This window comes from Protopterus annectens, chromosome 2.part0 (assembly GCF_019279795.1).
Source record: "Protopterus annectens isolate FY-2018-M chromosome 2.part0, PAN1.0, whole genome shotgun sequence".
Taxonomy (NCBI): Eukaryota; Metazoa; Chordata; order Ceratodontiformes; family Protopteridae; genus Protopterus; species Protopterus annectens.
Genome location: NC_056728.1, coordinates 278,179,036 through 278,199,438, shown reverse-complemented (window position 1 = coordinate 278,199,438; position 20,403 = coordinate 278,179,036). Strand labels below are relative to the sequence as shown.

The 20,403-nt window shown below is 42.4% G+C and overlaps 1 protein-coding gene across 1 annotated transcript in view; it reads left to right on the top strand.

The window, feature by feature from the left end:
* The window catches only part of CEP120 (centrosomal protein 120), a 1,674,147-nt gene that overhangs the window by 98,798 nt on the left and 1,554,946 nt on the right, over positions 1–20,403 (top strand). Inside the window, exon 2 of the mRNA XM_044060765.1 lies at positions 12,276–12,432. Coding sequence (XP_043916700.1) covers positions 12,276–12,432 — 157 coding nt within the window. The remainder of the gene's footprint in view (positions 1–12,275; positions 12,433–20,403) is intronic.

The following is a 20,403-nucleotide window of genomic DNA, read 5'->3' as shown; positions in this document are numbered from 1 at the left end:
CACATCATGGAAACACTTGCGTCTCTCCACAATAATTGCAAGTATGACTCTGTCACTGTCCATGTTGGTGTGAATGACTTGGAATGTACCTCCCTGGACTATATGAAGAGAGACATGATTGAGTTCTCGGTGTGTATGTCCCTGGCAGGTATGACCCTAGCCCTAAGCAGCATCCTACCTTCACCAAGAATGATACCACAGTACTAATAAAAAAATAATTGACTTCAACAATTGGCTTAGTTTCTAGTGTCATTCCAAGGGGATTCAGTACCTGTCTGCCTGGGATGACATGGTTGACCGGCCTCGATGCTTTGCCAGAGATGGTCTCCACCTGTCACCCCTGGGATTCTGGATCATGGCCAAGTCTCTTGCCTCTCCCATTGTGCCTTTTTAGGCAATGCCCCAAAGACAAATCTTCCAACATAAAAGATCTGTCAAAAAGCAAATTGAAAGTCATGCTGCTGAACATTAGGATCCTTAACTTGAAAATGCACTCACTGGAGGCTGTCCTTGCATTGGAAGATGCCGACGTCTGCACAGTCACAAAAACTTGGTTCAGGGCTGAGGAGAGCTCCCCTGCCTTACCAGGCTATACCTCATTTCACACATTCTGACCCCAAAATGAGATCCGGAAGACTAAGGGTGGTGGAGTCTCTATCTTCATTAAGGACAGGCACACCTCCAGACTGGTTTGCCAGCATGACGCACTGTAACTACTCCAGGTACAATTGAGAGTTGGCAAGTCACCCACCCGAGTTATAGCCAGCTATAGACCCCCTCCATGACTCGGGACACCCACTCCTCCTACCTGGATCTACTTGACTCCATCAAGGCACCCCCTAACACCCTGATCCTTGGTGACTTCAACTACCCTACCATAGACTAGGTGAACTATTCCAGCACTAATCCACTCACCCAACGATTGCATGACTTCATCAATTCTAATGCACTAGACCAGCTCATCTTATCCCTCACAAGGGGAGATAACATTCTGGACTTGGTTCTCACAAACATGGATGACAGACGCACCACTCCCATAGTATGTTCTTCCCTGGTGAGATCAAATCACTGGTCTGTCTCATTTGAAGTTTCTATCCCACCCCCACCCACCCCCGTTGTAACTAAGCTAAAAAACTTCTCAAAAGCTGATTACATTCTCCTAAGGGAAGGTATCAGTAGCTTCATACCACTGCTCCCTCAAAGGATGCAGACATCTGTCCTAAGCAGTATGCCAGTGCAGTATACAAACACCTGTACAACTGCATGGACTCTGCCATACCCAACAGAACTAAAACCTGCTCCTCAAGGAAACCCAAACCTGTCTGGTGGACATCCTCTATTAACAGACCTTACAACAAAAGGAAAAAGAAAATGTTGTCCAAAGATAAAAAGGAGCAAATTCCAAATTGGAAAAATTCCCTCCTTAGCCTCAACAAGCAAATTAGATCACTAGTGAAAACTTCCAAAGCCAATTATGAATTGAAACTAGTCTCCAAAACAAAAGGAAACCACAAAGCCTTCTTCAGTTACATCAGGAACCTCCATGGCAAAGCCCAGGTTTGTTCCGAAGTAGCACATAACGGTATCACTTACACTGATCCTGTTGACTTAGCCAACCTGCTAACAGGTAAGTTCAGCACAAAATTCACCCCCCTACCCTCCCAAAGGCCCCTTCAATATCCCCAATACTTGTCCTGCACCTCACATCTCCATAGATAAAGTGTTAAAGGCCCTATCCAAGGCAAAAAATGCATCTTCTGTGGGACATGATAGCATCCCAGGCTGTATTCTGCACCATGTCCAGCAAGAACTAGCTTTGCAATTGAGCACCCTGTTCAACCACAGCCTAAGTACTGTCTTCATTCCAGCAGAGTGGAGTACTGCCATTGTCATCTCTTTGCACAAAGGTGGTGCCACTACTGACCCTGGAAACTCTTGCCCCATTAGCATGACAAGTCTGATATGTAAAGCCATGGAGCGTATTATTATGGATTTCATAAACAAGGACATAGGCAATCTTCAAGCACTTGACCCCACCCAGTTTGGATTTGTCAAGAGCAGATGATCTTTGAGACTGTCACCAAGGCCCTGGATGAGGGAGAGTCAGTACATACAGCTTACCTTGACTTGGCCAAGGCCATTGATGCAATCCCCCACTGGGGCATCATTGAAAAGCTACAGAACTTGGCGTAAATTCTTATCTCATAAGGTGGGTGGCCAGCTGGCTAAATCCTTATCTCATCAGGTGGGTGGCCAATTGGCTCACCAACAGGACCCACATGGTCAAAATAGGCACCTCCACCTCAAATACCAGACTTGTTACTAGAGGTTTTTCCAGGGATCTGTCCTGGGACCCCTTGTGTTTGGCATCTACTTCTCAGAGGTCCAGGCAAAGACAAAAGGCTTGTGGATAACCAAGTTTGTGGACGACTGTAAGTTGGGTGCTGTCATTGACTCCCCAAATGATGATAACATACTGCAAGAGGGTCTCACAACAACAAATGACTGGCGCCAAAGTCATGGCATCAAGTTAAATGTAAAAAAAAAAAATGTATCATCATACCATTCAGCAAAAACATGACCCCTACTGATTACCACATTAATGGTAACCCCCTAAGCACGCAACCTGTGCTGAGAGACCTGGGTACTCAGGTTGACAACGGTCTCGCATTCGACCATCCCATAGCGGCAGTGGTCAGAAAAGCCTTTTAATTGGGTCATCTCATAAGTAAAGGGATTGCATCCAGATAAAAGGAGGTTTTTAAATCTCTATACTCCTCCATCATTATGCCAATAATTCAGTGTAACGCCCCGTTTGACATGTACCTCTCCAAACATATGCACCAAGTGAAAAGGTCACAGAAATACCTCACAAAGAGAATCCATGGCCTCCAGCACTTGTCCTATGCGGACAGGCTCAAATCACTCTACTCAGTATCGTACTCTTGCCTACAAGGCAATCTCGGACGGTTGGGAGGGTGGCCTAATGGTTAAGGTGAAAATCCAAGCAGCATAGGTATGGCTCCAGTGTAAACAGTCACTAATTCCAGAAGGTATGTAGTTCCAAAGAATAAAAGGCAGAGAAGATAGTCTTTGAGCTCAGCTTTAATGACACTAGCGCTTTCACATACAGCTTCATCAGGTGTTTAACATTTGCTGACATAAACCACCTATATATACCCATTCAAAACATCATGTGATCAAAAAGCAATTCAAATTTAAAGTAACAGCTCATTTAAAATATATGAATACTATAGTTAAAAATACAGATATAAAAACATAGTACATATCACTTGCGTAAAGGTCTCTTATGTAATATAGGTCTTATAGGGACATGGTCATTAAGACCATGACCATGATTCGCCCTAAGTCTGACTATCCAAGTAGCCTCCAACTCTTCTGTTCTGGACCTAATATCCCCACGTCTCACATTATCATATGTCCTATCTAAAACTAAAAATTTAAAAGTATGTAATTCATTTGTATTTGCTACATGTTTAGCAAGTGCATTAATAAGGTTCTTTTTCTTAATATTATATAGGTGCTCTCTAATTCTTTCTTTTAATGAGCGATCAGTTTTACCTACATAATATTTATTACATAATGTACATATAGCAAGATATACCACATGCATAGTATTGCATGTTGCACCGACCTTAATATAAAAATTCTTGGTTGTATCTGGATGTTTAAAAACTATATCTGTGCAAACATAAGTACAATAATTACAGCTGCCACAAGGCCTAGTTCCAGGGACACTAGCTACTGGATTTTTAGATATGTTATAACATAATCTTTTCTTAAGTGAATTCTTATTCTTAAAAGAAAATTGTGGATGTTAAGTTGTCTATCTCGCCTTCATTCTTGCTGGATGGGTTTGGAGCCGACCTCGGCTCCGACTCGGCCACTCTAAAAGCTCGAGAGTTGGTTCCACCGGCTCGAGGCTCCCCTTATATCCCACAATGCTAGGCGGTATTACCTCAGATCTCGTTTGCCGCTACAGCTATCGAGACATGTTGCTTCACCGGCTTCAGGTTAGTGTAGGAACTAGTTTAAAAAATTGATTAGAAACCCTTTAATTTAGTTTTCCATACAGTTTCCCCTTACCTTAAAGGTCTTTGATCCCTTTAATCTAGTTTTCTCTATTTTTTTTTTTTTTACCTCAAGAACTTATAGTTCTTCCCTTAGGCCTTCAGGCCCTCCCATTCCCTTGGAGTGTGTGTGTTTTCTGTAGGGACTTATAACAAGTAAACAGCTAATTTCTTAGTTTAAATTTTCTGTTTTTAGTTTATAGTGTAATCGGTGTGTTTGTGTTTGTGTGTGGTTACACTTGTTCCTTGATATGTCCAAGGATTCGAAGGTCTCAGGCTTCAAGAAGTGTGACTCGTGCTGTCAGAAAATGTCTCTGACAGACAGTCACACTTCTTGTGTGTACTGGCTGGGACCTTTACACCTGCAGGACTCTTGTGCTGTATGCCATGGCTTCAGCCCTAGAGTCCTGCAGGAAAGAAAGAACAAGCTCATCTTAAGGGGCTTGCTTAAGCCTGAGGGTCCCCCTACTGCTACTTCGGGTAAACCCTCTAAGGCTCATAGGTCCTCGACTCCAGCTACTGAGTCGACGCCTAAAGCTTCGAAGCCTACTACGACATCGGCTCTGGCTGGAGCCGATGAGACTCGAACTGCTACTTCTGTGGTTCCCTCTGCTCCGGCTGGAGCCGAGGCATTGGAAACTTCTGAGTCGGCTCCGATCAGACCATCGGAACCGACAACTAGAAAGAGGTCCAGGTCACCGTCCCTTGGCTCCGTTCATTCGGCTCCAGCATCTCCCTTGCTGTCTGAACGGAGCCATAGATCTCACTCCTCTAGATCATCGAGGCTTTCGGATCATGACCTTCAGAGGGTAGTGAGTCGACTTCTTAAGTCCGAGGCACTGGCCCAGATGCTTCAGAGCCCGACTCATCAGTCTATGCTTAACCCTATCCCTCAAAATGTTCCTCCTCTGACTCCTTTGAGCTCGGAGCCGGGGCGTTTCGGAACCGAGACTGTGGTAGCGTCGGAACTGATACAGTTGTCTTCGGTTCCGTCGTCGGCTCCGATTTCTTCCTTGGAAGAATCTCTGCGCCGGACTTCCCTCGTCGGCTCCGAGGGGGTGAGTGGCATCGGACCCTTGTCCGACCCCGCTCTCCCTCTCGGCGCTTCGGCGCTGGTGAGTTCGGCTCCGACATCGGCTTCGGAGCCATCGCTGTTGGTGCCGAGGGAGGTTCTCAGCTTTTCGGAGCGGGGACCTTTGGCTCTGCCTGACAGGGGTGCCTTCGAGGTCATGCGGAGTGTGTTGGAACCCGGTTCAACTCCACAGTCGGCTCCGTCCGTCCCTCCCTCTTCGGTGCCTCAGGTTATGTCTGCTCACTCCCTCATCCCAGACCGCAGAGAGCCAGCTCCTCAAGAATCCCCTGTGGGGATCTCATCCTCTTCTGAGGCCTCTCCTGAATTGGCAGGGGAGCCCCCTAGGAAGAGAAAGTGTAAGAGGAAGCACATAGACTCACCTGAGTCTGTCACCTCTGACACGGATTTAGAGGATTCCGAGCGTTCCCCCCGTTCCCCTTCTGAAGATGTCTCCTTTGCAGACATTCTAGAGATCCTGAAACAGAGGGGAAATTGGCCAGCCCTTAACCCTTCGGAGGATGAATATGTGTATCTTGAGGCGTTTGGCTCTCGCCCTTCCACCTCCTGGGTGTCCCCCCCCTTTGACCCCTCATGCAGGTGGTAGCTAAAAAGGCTTGGACAGCTCCTGACTCTGTGGACCCCACCCCCAGGAGACCTTCAAAGTTTATCACAGCACCAGCAGATAAGCAATTTCTGACTAAGGGAGTTTCTGTGGATGCTATGGTGGTAGCTGCCGCCACTAAGAAGGAGCTAGCTGATCCTTCGGTGCCTGTCCATCCTCCTAACAAGGAATCTAGGTCTATGGACAGGTACGGGAAGTGGATGTTTTCGTCAGCGACCTTTGCTATACGTTCGCTGAACTACCTCTGTCATTTCACTCGTCTTCAAAGAGACTTGATCAAAGAAACGAGTGAGATGTTAAAGGATCCTTCAGCTGCGGGTTTTCAGGATAAGATGAACGCTCAGCTGGCTACCCTAAATTCTATAGCTAACTCCTCCATGCACCTCCTCTCATATGCGGCTGATGGAGCGAGCAGAGCCGCAGGGACAGGTGTGGCCTTACGCCGGCATGCCTGGATGCGGCTATGCAATTTTGCGGACCCTTTTAAAACGTCTTTCACTAATTCCCCGTTTGATGGATCATCCCTCTTTGGTCCTCAAGTGAAAGAAACCTTGACGAGGTGCGAGACGGATGGCAAAACTCTTTCTGCCGTCGGAGTCCGTTTTTCTACTCCTTCTAGGCCTTATCCCAAAGGCCAGAAAAGTGGGAAAATGTGGTTCCGCAAACAATCTCAAGGGACTTTGCCTGACGCACAGAGTCGGTTCCCCTCCAGAGGCAGAGGAGGGAACAACAATTGTAGACGTCGCCCTAGGGGCAGGGGGGGTCCGCAGAACCAGGGCAATCGAGAAACCTTTTCCGATAAGCCCTTCCAGCATCCCTGAGGTGTTGCCCGACTGTCCACCTTCGGAGGCAGTCGGGGGAAGATTATCACTGTACCGAGAAGCCTGGCGATCCCTAACTCAAGACAAGTGGGTACAGTCCATCATTTCCGAAGGCTATTCCATTCCGTTCTTTCGTATTCCAAATCAATCAAAAAAATCCCTTCCAGATGTTCCACCGCTCAAAGGGATCAAGCAGCGTTGGAAATTTCAAAGTTGCTTGCAAAAAGAGCCATTCAGCCAGTGCCAGCAGACCAGCAAGGATCCGGAATCTACTCCAAGTTCTTTTTGGTTCCAAAGAAAACAGGGGACTGGAGACCCATTTTGGATCTCAGTATCTTGAACAAGTCGGTCAAGAAAACAAGATTTCGGATGGTCACGCTACAATCCATCCTACCCCTATTGGGAAAGGAAAACTGGATGTGCTCTATAGACCTCCAGGATGCGTACTATCATATAAAATGAACAGACGCTCCAGGAGATTCCTCCGCTTCAGGCTGGGAACCAGTCACTTTCAATTCAGAGCCCTGCCCTTTGGAATCACCACTGCCCCCCGGGTGTTTACCAAATGCATGGCAGTGGTAGCTTCTCACCTGAGACGTCAAGGATTCCAGGTGTTTCCATACTTAGACGACTGGCTCCTCACAGCTCCTACCAAGCATCTTCTTCTAATAGCCAGAGACTACACCTTTCGCATTTGTCAAAAGTTAGGTATCTCAATAAATTGCGAAAAGTCTGTTTTGTCGCCTTGTCGTGCTATTACCTTCATAGGCGCAAATCTAGACACAGTCAACATGTCTGCGAGACTCACAGACCAAAGGATAGCAGACATACGCAAACTGGTCTCCCTTCTCTTCCACGGCAACAGAGTCAAAGTCAGATTAGTTCTGAAAGTACTAGGGATTATGGCGGCTGCTATCCCTCTACTTCTATTAACCAGATTTCACATGAGAATCCTTCAATGGATGCTCTTCACACAATGGTCTTACCAACAACTTCCGATGTCCCACACCATTATGATTATGCAAGCATGCAAGAATCATCTTCTTTGGTGGATTTCTTCCCCCCAGCTCTTCCTGGGAAGACCCTTTGTCCCTCCCCCTCCGGTTGCTACTCTGACAACGGACGCCTCCCTGATCGGGTGGGGGGGGCATTATCAGGGCAGAACAGTCCAGGGCATATGGCAACCAGACGAACGCCACTTGCATATAAATGTTCTAGAGATGAGAGCAGTGCTTTTAGCGTTGCAAGCCCTTCAAGACTCTCTTCCCTTGGGAACAATAGCAATCCAGACGGACAACATGTCTGTAGTGTGGTATATCAACAAACAAGGTGGAACCAGGTCCTATCCCCTATGTCGAGAAGCACTCAGACTGTGGCAATGGGCGATTTCTTCTCAGCGGTTTCTGATTGCAACGCACATCCCCGGGAAGTCCAATCTTATCGCGGACAAGTTGAGCAGAGCTATCCTCATGCCTCACGAGTGGTCTCTGAAAGATTCTATTTTCGAGAAAATTTTTCTCAAGTGGGGTCAGCCTTGCTGCGACCTTTTTGCTACTCCCCAAAACAGCAAGTGCAGAGATTATTTCACCCTATTCCCGTTACCAGGCCAGCCCAGCAGAGACGCTCTAGTCCAAGTTTGGCGCCGGGGACTTCTGTATGCAATTCCTCCGTTCCCACTAATCTCTCAAGTGATACAGAAAGCTATCGCTCAGAAGGCCTCATTGATCCTCATTGCTCCTTACTGGCCTCGACAGGTTTGGTTCCCCTTTCTACATCAATTTCTGTTGGAGCAACCTTGGCATCTGGACCTAGTTCCAGATCTTTTGATCCATCAGTCGGGTCAGTTACATCGCTCCCTCCCCTCTCTGAACCTCACTGCTTGGTTCCTCCAGTTCCAACCTTAGCCAGGCTTCCTCAAATATCTCACTCTGTTCGAGATATTTTGATAGCTTCCCATAAATCTTCCACTCGGAAGATTTATCTGAGTAAATGGAAACGTTTCGCCTTTTGGGCTCAAGGAAGGGACTTAGATCCTTTCACTGCTCCCATCCAAACAATTCTGGATTTTCTAGCTGAACTTTTTCATGCAGGTTCATCTCCTTCTACTCTTAAAGTTCAATTGGCAGCTATATCTAACTTTCATGTGGGCATCTCAGATTCTGCCATCATGTCCCACAAGCTTTGCAAAGCGTTCTTGAAGGGAGTTTTTCTCCTTAAGCCTCCGATAAGAACTCCTCCTCCTTCTTGGGACCTTAATTTAGTTCTCACATCTTTGATTCTTCCCCCTTTTGAACCTGCAGCTTCTTGTTCATTGAAATTGCTATCCTGGAAGACTCTCTTTCTGGTAGCTATTACTTCAGCTAGAAGGGTATCAGAACTTCATGCACTCAGCAGTCGACCACCCTATCTGTTGTTTCATAAGGATAGGGTATCCTTACGGACCAGTCCATCCTTCTTACCTAAAGTAGCCTCTGTGGCAAATCTAAATCAAGACATAGACCTCCCTGTGTTTTTTCCTAACTTTTCTAACAGGTCTGAACAAAAATTGCATTGGCTAGATGTTCATCGTCAATTGAGATATTATTTGGACAGGACCAAACAGATCAGAAAAACTGACCAGTTGTTTGTTTCTTATGCAGAAGGTAGAGAGGGCCTTGCAGTTTCTAAGGTATCACTCTCCAGATGGCTAACATCCCTGATTTCCTTTGTGTATGAAATTAGACACCAAAAGTTGCCTAACAAACCTAAGACTCATTCGACTAGAGCTTTGGCTACCTCTTTAGCTTTCCAAGACAGGCTGCCTATTGATACCATTTGTGCAGCAGCTACATGGGCTACCCCTCACACTTTCGTTTCTCATTACAAGTTGGATCTAGCTTCTAGACATAGAGCTAATTTTGGTTCCAGTGTTCTCAAGAGTCTGTTCCGATAGGCCACCCGGGACAAGGTGCTAGGGACGCGGTCCCATCCAGCAAGAATGAAGGCGAGATAGACAACTTAACATATAGAAGTTATGTTCTTACCATAACGTTCCATGTTAGTTGTCTTCTTCTCGCCTTCTTTCTTGCGTCCTACCCTCCTTCCACCTAGCCTGGACAGACCTAGAGGAGTTTGATTGTGACCTCTCTTTCTTCCACCTCTATTGTATATATGTATATGCTATACTTTGCATATATTCCTTCATCAGGTTTCAGGTCACCTTCTTCCTTTCCTTTTATAGAGGTGGTTTTTCCATTTTCCAGTAGTTCTGGATTTATTATTGGCTGGGCCTAGCTTACAAACGAGATCTGAGGTAATACCGCCTAGCATTGTGGGATATAAGGGGAGCCTCGAGCCGGTGGAACCAAATCTCGAGCTTTTAGAGTGGCCGAGTCGGAGCCGAGGTCGGCTCCGAACCCATCCAGCAAGAAAGAAGGCGAGAAGAAGACAACTAACATGGAAAGTTATGGTAAGAACATAACTTCTATTTTCACACCCACAATTGTCTTAATATGTTCATCAGTTGTTAAAATATTCCAATGAGAATTGATGACATCTATATACTTAGCTATGTCCCTAGTGTAATGTAAGGACATTCTAAGTTTATTATTCACTACTTTTCTAGTCCTTGGTCTGCTCTCAGAGAAGTAAGGTTTAGCTGTAGTAGACCTTAATGTATCCACTACACCAGAGGTATGTTGAATCAAATGTTGTTCATATCCTCTTTCAAATAATTCATTCTCAGTTTGAGTCCTAAATTTCTGATAGTCTTCGACATTAACATTTAGTCTTTATGCTCTAAAGAATTGATTCTTAGCTACATTTCTAAAAACAAAATTAGGATGCATGCTACATCTAAGTAGCTGATTAGCATGACATTCTTTCCTATACAAACTACTAATCAATTTACCACCAACATCTCCAGAAATATATACATCCAAGAAATTTATACCTATGGTAGAGAAATTCAAAGTAAAATGCAAAAAGTTAGATGATGTATTAATATACTCCATAAATTCAAACAATATTTCTTCACTTCCTGTCCATAGGATAAACAAATCATCTACAAATCTTTTATAAAAGGAGATACAAGCAGTGAAGGGATCATTTACTATATATTTGGTTTCCCATATACTCATCACAGCATTTGCATAACTATTGGAGCAAGAGCTCCCCATAGCAACACCATTTCGTTGCCAGTAAACTTTCTGGTCATACACAAATATATGTCTGGTTGACCATCTCTGTCGTTTCTAAGCACATTCCTGTTGAATAACATTTACAGATCGCGTACACATTTACCAAAATATAATTTCATTGCATAGGTTGCTATCTTTCCAGCAGAAATCAATAATTTGGCGAAGTCTGAAACATTTTTCTCCTGGTTGCATTAATACACAAGTACCAAATGAATGCTGTAATGAAGAACATAGTGCAGTTGTGTAAGTTTTTGTACCTTAACAGTATGTGTTCAAACACATCACTCCTGCAGTGCTAGCACTGGCTACCCCCCCCCCCCCTTTTTTTTGTACCTTTGCTGTCCGGGGTGGAGCATCCTTCTTAGCCTTGTTCTTCTGACATGGCTTTCCTTAAGGTTTTAGACTTTAGCTTACCCATTTGGAGCAAGAGGGCTGTGAGTTTTGGTGTACCCGTACGTCTGTGTTGTACTTGTACATGTTCTCATGCTAAGGGCAGACACATGGAGCACGCAAGAAAAGAGCCTGCAGCTTTGTAGACTGATTTTATCTACAGTATCCATGGCAGGGTATGTCCCATATTGTATTTGTTACTGGAACAGTAAACTGTCTGAATATCTACTGTTAAGGTAAGTAAACCTATACAATTCAGAGAGGAGTCCCATTTCTTGTATTTACTTGAGAGAATCCCCCACACTTGGGAATTTCCTCTTGTATCTTCTTGCTTAATATCCTCAACTCAGAGGTTGCTGCACTTGTCAAGTAAAGGAACTTTTCTCTCATTCAAAAGGAGATCCAGTTTCTTATCTGGAGATGTTCATTCTGAACTGTTGCATCCACTGTATCCTAACCAGAGCTTCTCTTAATGCACATGTTATGATGGGGAAGCTGTGCTTGGATGTTTCACAGTATAGTGTTAGGTGGGGGAAGCTAACTGGGACTTTGTTAGCTAGTGAAGCAGCTAGCAAATTGCTGGCATTAAGCAAGCATTACAACATGTGTGTCTAGTATTCTCAAGGAAAGGCTCTACCTGTAAAATTCAAGTGTGTAAAAACTGGTACAGTCTTTTCATAAAAAAATAATTCTGTAGGTTGCATGGATTGTAAGCTGCTGTATTGTTTAAAAAAATGTGATGCACTTGCCTTTAATTCTCTCACATGCAGTTAGAACTTCACTGTTGTTGGTTTTTAAGTCCTGTGCATAAGTTAAATGTCTAGTATTTTTGTACTCTCAGGTGTCGTAGTATGCTGCACAATGTACGTAAGCCCATTAAGAAAATTTACCGCATACTAGATAGCTTTCTGCTCCTAATCTAGTGACCCTTGTTAGCCTGTTTGCACACACTTGGATTCAGTTTCCCTGCATTCCTCACATGGAAGCTGTTAGTAATGTGAATGGGCAGTTGATTATTGCATTTTGTGTGTGTGTCCCCTAGAGGAGAGCAAGATGTTTCATTTTTTTGAAGTCTGACAGCATTACTTTGACTTTCTGCAGGGCGGCACTTTCCTAAGCGTCAAAGGCATTTGCTGATTGTAGAAGCAAAGTTTGATGGGGAGCAATTGGCTACAGATCCGGTGGATCATACAGACCAACCAGAGTTTGCTACAGAGCTTGCTTGGGAACTTGACAGGAAGGCTCTTCATCAACACAGGTTTGGCTGTTAATAGAGAAAGTTTATATTAATTGCATACAGTCTCTGAAAATCTAAGGTAGATTAAAGTGGCTGACTAACTTATTGACACATCACGTTTTTTTTACAATAGCAAAACCAGGTACACAATTCTGCTTGTACAGCACAGACTGTAATGACTTGTAAAATCACAGACCTTAACTGACATCCCAAAAGAGCTAATATCATTAATGTAGGCTAATGCATTTCCAATGTGACCTGTAACAATGTTGAGTACAAGGAAAATATCTTGTTTCAGTTGGAATCTAGTGCACCTGAGGATGCAGTGCTCTTATCTTGGGAGGGATGGTATATGCTGATGTCTCCCTGTTGGAAGCCAGAGCTCAGGTTGAAGACATCAGGCTAGTGGGCAGGAAGGCAGGCAATGGTGTACCAACCCCATGGTTCTTGGGTGGTGGTGGAAATGTGTGCTGTTGTATCTTTTGGCTTTTCCCAGTTAGGGGTCGCCACAGTGGAACTCCGGTTCGCTAATGATTGGCAGTAGATTTTTACATACCGAGTTGCCAGCCCTGACGCACAACCTTCGACGAAGGTACGCCCATTCACGCATATCTCCACACAGAAGACGCTTTAGCTGAGAATTGAGCAAGACAACGTCTTACTGTGAGGCGGCAACGCTACCGCAGCACCACCATATAGCTCCTTATTGCCAAAGCAGCCTTTCATGAAGCACTAAACATGTATGTAGAGAGGTAGGGCTAGCAAAATTACCATCCTCAGTGGATGATTGCACTACTCCCACCAGTTGGCTCACTCTTCTAGGCCAAGTGAAATATAATGTAGCAATTTGAGCCCTTGGACTTAAAGTACGGATGAATCTATGGGGAGGATTGATGTTCATTTGTGTTGTCCAAAACAAATATTAAAAACAAAAAAGGCTGGCTTTAATTATGTGAGAACTAAAGTAGTATTGTGTTTTTTTTTCAGTATTAAAAACACACACACACACACACACACACACACACACACACACACACACACACACACACCTTGATAGGATACAACCAGAAGTATACATTACTCCCTGTTACCACAGAACTTTCTTCTGTTTTCTAACACTCTGTATGTTACCCATTAGCAATTTGCTGCTTCTTCTTAGAATTGCTATTATTGACTGAAGTACTTTACCCCCCCCCCCCCATATCATTATGTTAGAGGGTGTGAGAGTGGCGTTCTGTCCCAGTTGATTGGGCAGAATTTTGTCTTAATTACAGTCTAGGATGAGTTGCACATTGAGGAAATGCCCGGTTTAGTGAACTTGTTCATGTTAGTGTGTGCATTTTTTCTTCTGTGGCTTACTTTGAGAAGTAATTTAATAAACTTTTACTCCAAAGAAATTTTTATTAATTTTTTTTTCCATATCTTCAAATAGATTGAACCATAAATAATGAAACATAAAATAACATGATCAACTAGTCAACATTTTACAAAAGAAACTATATACAATTGCCCAAGTATACAATCTATAACATCACGTTTCCATATACAATATGCAGTTTGTATTAAGATGCTCTGCTGACTAATCAGATCAATTTGTTTTGTCCAATATTTCATCAACCTTCTGCAAATAAATGATGTTTGATGTTGTCTTATTTTTTTTTCTTTATGGTTGCAGCTTAATCTGCAATTTTCTTAATCTTGAAAAGTTGGTGGTGCTTTATTCTTCCAGTAAGTTGTTATGGCTTTACGTGCAATGGCAAGCAATGTCCACAGTAAAGGATATTTTACTTTTGGGACACATCGCGGTATGGGTACATTAAACAAAACTAATGACTTGGTTAACTGAAAAGTATCATTAAAAATTGTTTGAAAGAAATAATTTCAAACCAATGACGCCAAAAAACGTGTTCCCGATCTGCGTTTGTATGCGTTTTACATCTCCAACAGTCAGTATGTTTCTTGTATATTAGTTCTAATCTGCGAGGGGTTAGAAAAGATCTATGTAGGGATTTCCATGCATATAGTTTCCACTGAACTGACTTGGTGATTAAAGGATCATTTCTTTTTCATTTTTATCAGGATCTTTTTGATTAACCTGATTATAATAATTCCAATTACTATTATTGGTATAGTTCTTTGTTTCTTTGTGTCTTATGAATTTTGGATAGATATTCTTGTCCTGTATAAATATTATTTGTTATATGTATCACAAAATCTATGAACTTAGGAATATTATTTTCAAAAGTTGGTGTCAACTCCCGCTTATTTGTGATGTACTGTCTTATTTGTTGTATTGGTAGCCACAATTTAGCATCCAACTCAAATTTTCTTTTGATTTGATCTCGTGTGACTAATGTATTGCCATTGAGTATTTGATTACAGTAAATCACTTATTTTTCTTTAAGCTCTTTAATTACATTTGAATCAAAGGTTGTTTTACATTCTTGTACAAGCTATAGGATGTAATATAAAAAAATATCAGGGTTCATGTTTGAATATTTTTTAAACAGTATTATTGTTTCAGTAACAATTATAGGGTCTACTTCGGAATGATGAAGACACAAACTCTCGAACACTCACATGAACGAATAATCAGAAACTTGAAATTGGTATTTTGGGATCGCAGTACAGTGAAGAGTGGAATATTTGCCCTTTCCTCACTGTAGTGCAATCCTGGAGTAGGAATATATATTTATCGAGGGGTGAGGGAGACGCAGCCTCCCACAATAGCAATTTCGAGTTTCTGATTATTTGCTCATGTGAGCATTCGAGAATTGGCGTTTTCATTGTTCTGACATAGACCCCCAATTATATACTTGTTTTTTTCTATTTTTATTAAATGTTATCTCTTATCACATTATAAAAGACTTGTTGGATTTATATTATATCGTTTATTGTTTATGGGCTGCGTTACTAATGTTATTACATATAGATTCATGAATTAATTTCCATTTGGCTGTATAGGTTGAGTATGGCCATAGAGTAGTTGTTTTAGTAATAGATGTCAATGAATAAATCTCTATATCTGGCAGATTAATTCCACCCTTCTCCCAACCTTTTAAATGGTTATTAAGCGTGATTCTAGGCTTATTGTTAAACCAAATGAAATTCAGCATCATTTTATTATATTGGTGTATAATTTTCTTAGTGGGAGGGATGGAAAAGGATTGTGTACTGTATAATGTAACAATTTTGGGAAAATTATTGATTTAATTGTATACAATCCATCTTCCATAGTATAAAACCTGCTATTCCATTTCTGCATTAATGATTTTATTTGACTTAGTATATGAATATAGTTAATATTTATTGTTTCTTTAGTGTTGCTAGTTAGTAATATTCCTAGGTATTTAATTTTATTATCAGGTGCTAAGTACTTAGTTATTTAATTCCCTTTTATTTGAGTTAATTCATAAAATTTTAGTTTTGATTTCATTAAATACAAGACCAGAAATAGTTTGAAAGAAGTTCATTGTTTGGAATAATTCTGTTAATAGTTTATCTTTATCAGATATTGTCAGCAGGATGTCGTCAGCAAATAATTGTATTTTAATTTCTAAGTTATTCCCAGTTGTTATGCCTTTAATATTTGTGTTCATTCTAGCATAGTTAGCAAAAGGCTCAATTGCTAATGTAAACAGTAAAGGTGAAAGTGGGCATCCTTGCTTAGTTCATTTTCTAATAGTTATAGAAGTAGTGCGACATGACCCAGTCTTAACATAGGCCAGATAATTTTCATATAGTGTTTTAATTAAGAACTTGAATTGTTGTGAAAAACCATATTCTTTTATTATTACCACCAGTAAATAATTCCAATCTATTGAATCAAAGACGCTATTGATGTCTAGACTCACCAGAGTCATGTCTCTCTTACTTTAAATCAATATAATCTATCAAGGCAAGAATTATTTTAATATTTTCGTAGGTGTTTCTTTTATTAAACCTGTCTGGTCATAATCAATTGATGATGGTAATATAGGTTTAATTCTGTCTGTATGTATTGTCATAAACATTTTGTAATCTACATTTAACAATGAAATGGGCCTATAGGAAGAACATTCTGAGGCATTTTTTCAGATGTCAGAATAGGTGAGATTAAACTATATTTTCAAGAAGGTGGAACTAATGTTCCTTGTTTAACCTGGTTAAAAGCCTTCAACAATAACTGTTTAGCTTCTTTGGGCAATAACTTGTACATTTCTGGTGTTATGTTGTCATTTCCTGGTACTTTATTGGGTTTCAGTATTTTAATTTGATTCTGGAACTCGGAAATTGTTATTTGCTTGTCAGTGTGTCTACTCTGTTGTATCTTGAGGTTTATATTAGTCTGAGGGAAGTTTCTAATCGTTTCTTACGATTTCATCTCTATGTTGCTAGTATTAATTTTTTGATAGTGCAACTGAAATGTTTCTAGTATGCTGTTTAAGTCTGAGACTTTCTTATTAATGCTGGGATTATATATTTCTTTAATTTGATTCATTTTAATAACTTTCTTAGTTCTATTTGCTATTTTTCTTTGATTCTTTGGATTCATTGAATAAGAAGTTAGAATTTTTCTAATTATATCATTATTTTATGATGTAATGTTTCAGTATATTCTTTATTTTTATTGCTAAATCATTCATTAATCGATTATGTCCTTTTTGTATATTAAGTTTAATATCTATTTTCTTTTGAAGTTCACTTACTTGCTTTTCCCATTGCTTCTTTTTATTTTTGTACCAAGTTAATGTTCTTCCATATATGTATGCTTTTAATGCATCCCATATATAGATTTCCGAAGTGTCTTCATTTATGTTTAATTCAAGAAATTGTTGTCATTCTTTTATGTAAAATTCTTTAAGCTCTTTTAGATTTGTTATATAGGATGGTATTCTAGTGATTATCACCCTTTGTTTATGAACTTCTGCTGCAAACGTAATTGCATTGTGGTCTGTTAATGGGCAAGAGATTACTTTAACATTGCTAAGAAAGGTTGATATTTCCTTTGATATAAATAATCTATACATTTTTGAATGTATATTATACCCATGTGAAAAAACGTATAATGCAGAGAATCTTTGTCTACATATTCATTAACATCTTAAAGATTATATAGCTCAACAAATTCTGCTAGTGTTTTTGATGTTGCAGTTTTCCTTCTGGTGTTTATAGAGTCAAATGTCTTTACCATTTAGTATACAATTGAAATCCCCAGCTATTATCAAGTTTCCTTTGGAGTGCTGGATTACTACTACTAGCTGTTGTTTAACTATACTTGTTGTCAAGCCAGGTATCCAATAAAAGTTAATAAAAATATACAGTTTACAATTTATTGAGACAGTTGACATATAAAGCATCCCAGATTTATGTTGATATGAGCTTATTATTTTTGGCATAATGACAGAATTGTTCCATGAAATCATTACCCTTCTTGTGTTTTTCTTATGTGATGAACTTGTTAATGCTGTATAAACATTGAAGATGAGTAAATTAAGGTCTTCAGTTAATAAATGTGTCTCTTGCAGACATATCAGTTGTGGGTTTATAGTTTTAATATATTTAAATAAACTTAGTCTCTTACATTTATTATTCACTCCATTAACATGAATTGAGTTCACCTTCATATTTAAATACTGCTATATGTAGATTTAATTGAATTTGTATTCCATTCGGCAGAATAATGTATAAAAGTTCTTGTTTGTGTACAGCTGTGAATAAAAAAACTGTTTCCTTTTAGTTTGACTAATATACTTAGGCAAGTAAAAAAACCCATAAACATAGTATCAAAACCTGCACCATGAACCCCTTTCTATCCATGGGGTTATTATAACCCCTATATGTAAGATGACAAAGCATCAGTGTGTCCCACTCCGTGTTGCAGGCACTATACTCCGAGCCTGACAAGTCATTACTTGTTAGTCAGAAAGTGCTTTATCATTCTATAGGATAATTATAATAGTAAACTTATTGATCTGAAGTAGGAGATTCATTTGTCAGCAACCTGTGGGTTATGGATCCGATATCGGATCCGAACCGGCATGGTTTATCCAGCTATGGATCCGAGCTCCTAGCTCCTCCCCTCACCCATAATGCCCTGCTCTCCCTACATGACCTCAGATCTAGTTTTCCGCGTTCATGGTGACAGCCTAGATTTCGAGCTCCGTAAGCTAAGTGTTTTTTTGGTACTTTAAAAGGGTTTTTATTACTTTAAAATACTTTAACTGTGTGAAAGTGTTAGGTTCCCCTTCTGTATATTATATTTTTGAGTTAAGTTAACTTAATTTTGTGTACCCTCCCCTCTCTGGCGCGTAGCTAGTGTGAGTGTGTGTGTTTCTTTGGGGCCTTTAGTGTGTGTGCTAGTTACTTTATTTTTTCTTAAAAAAAAAAAAAAAAAAAAAAAAAAAATGTCCGAGGCCCCAAAGGCAATTTTCTCAAAATGCTCCGAGTGTGGCCATAAGCTATCCCCTGCTGATGGCCACACTCAGTGCGTTCGATGCCTTGGGGTTGAACACCTCACCTCTGGATGTTCAATCTGTGCAGGGTTCAACCCCAGGGCATTGAAGGAGCGGAGGTCGAAGCTGGTCTTGGCGGGACTCTTGCCCCCGGACTCGGCTTCGGCCTCCGCCCCGTTGGTAGTTACCGCTTCGGCGGTTGCTGCCTTACCTGCTCCCCCTCCTCCTCCCGGGATTCAAACTCCCTCTATGGGTTCGGAGGATAGGGAAGCGAGGAAGAAGGACCGGAGAGAGAAGCACCATAAGCGGTGGGCCGAGACCTCTGTCTCGGCCCCGCCGGCTAAGCGGGCTTCTCCTCCGGCCTCTATCACTGCTGGCTCTCCTCCTTCTCGGCTCCGGTCCCCATCCTTTTCACCGGGGCCTGAGGAGGAGGAGACCCGACCTCCTTCGAGGCTATCAAGGCGGTACTCAAGGCCTACCTCGGTAGCCTCATCAAGGTCTACCTATAGTCTCTCCGACGCTGATCTAGACCGGATGATGCGAAGGTTCATCCAGGCCCAGATGCAGATGGGAGTGCTCCTGCCTCCCCCCCCCCCCGGGGGGGAGCTCGACCCCATTTTTCAAGCCCATAGCTCCTTCTCCGACCCGCTACCTGGGCTCGGAGCGTGCGGAGCTGGGGGTGGGACGGCGCCGACAGTACTAGGTACTTCGGATCCGACCCTGCCCTCGAGTGTTTCGGATCCGACCTCTCGGAGCCTTGCTCTGAGCTTCGAATCCGGGGGACTCAGTGTGCCTTCGGCGCCGTCCGTGTCGGAGCGCACTGGTCCCTCGGATCCGAGGGGCTCTGCGCCGGCTCCGATCCACTTCTCGGATCCGAGGGGGAGCCGACTGTCAGATCCTTTGGTCGAGGCTGGCTCCCCTTCGGCTTTTGATGTAATGGAGAGGGCTTTGTTGAGGGCTTCCGGACCACCGGCAGTTGCTTTGGCTCCGTCCCGCACTCCATCTGCTCTGGGTCAGGCTTCCGTCACCCGGCCACTGGGACAGCCCGTTTCAATGCCCCAAGCAGTTTCTTTGGAACTAGACACTGCTTGCGAGGGCTCCTCGGACAGCCCCCCCCCCAATGAAGCACCTTGCAAGCACACGTGTAAAATGAGGCACATAGACTCCCCCCGAGTCTTTAACTGAAGACACGGACTTGGAGGAAGGGGAAGGCTCCCCAAGATCACCCCCTGAGGATGTCTCCTTTGGAGACATCATGGAAATGCTTCGTATAAGAGGTGGGTGGTCTGCCCCAAAGTCTTCCTCGGATGAGTCCGTGTTCTTGGAGGCATTTGAAGCGGGCCTGTCTACCTCTTGTGTGTCCCCTCCTGCCGACCCCCTGGTGGACCTCATTACCACCAGGGCGTGGAAGGAACCGGACATCGTGGAGCCAATCCCTAAGAGGCCAGACAGGATTCTTAGCCCCCCTGCTGACCGTGCCCACTGGAGCAAGGGACCCCCGGTAGATGCCATGTTGATGGCAGCAGCCACTAAGAGGGAACTCGCTCAGGAGAGTCCT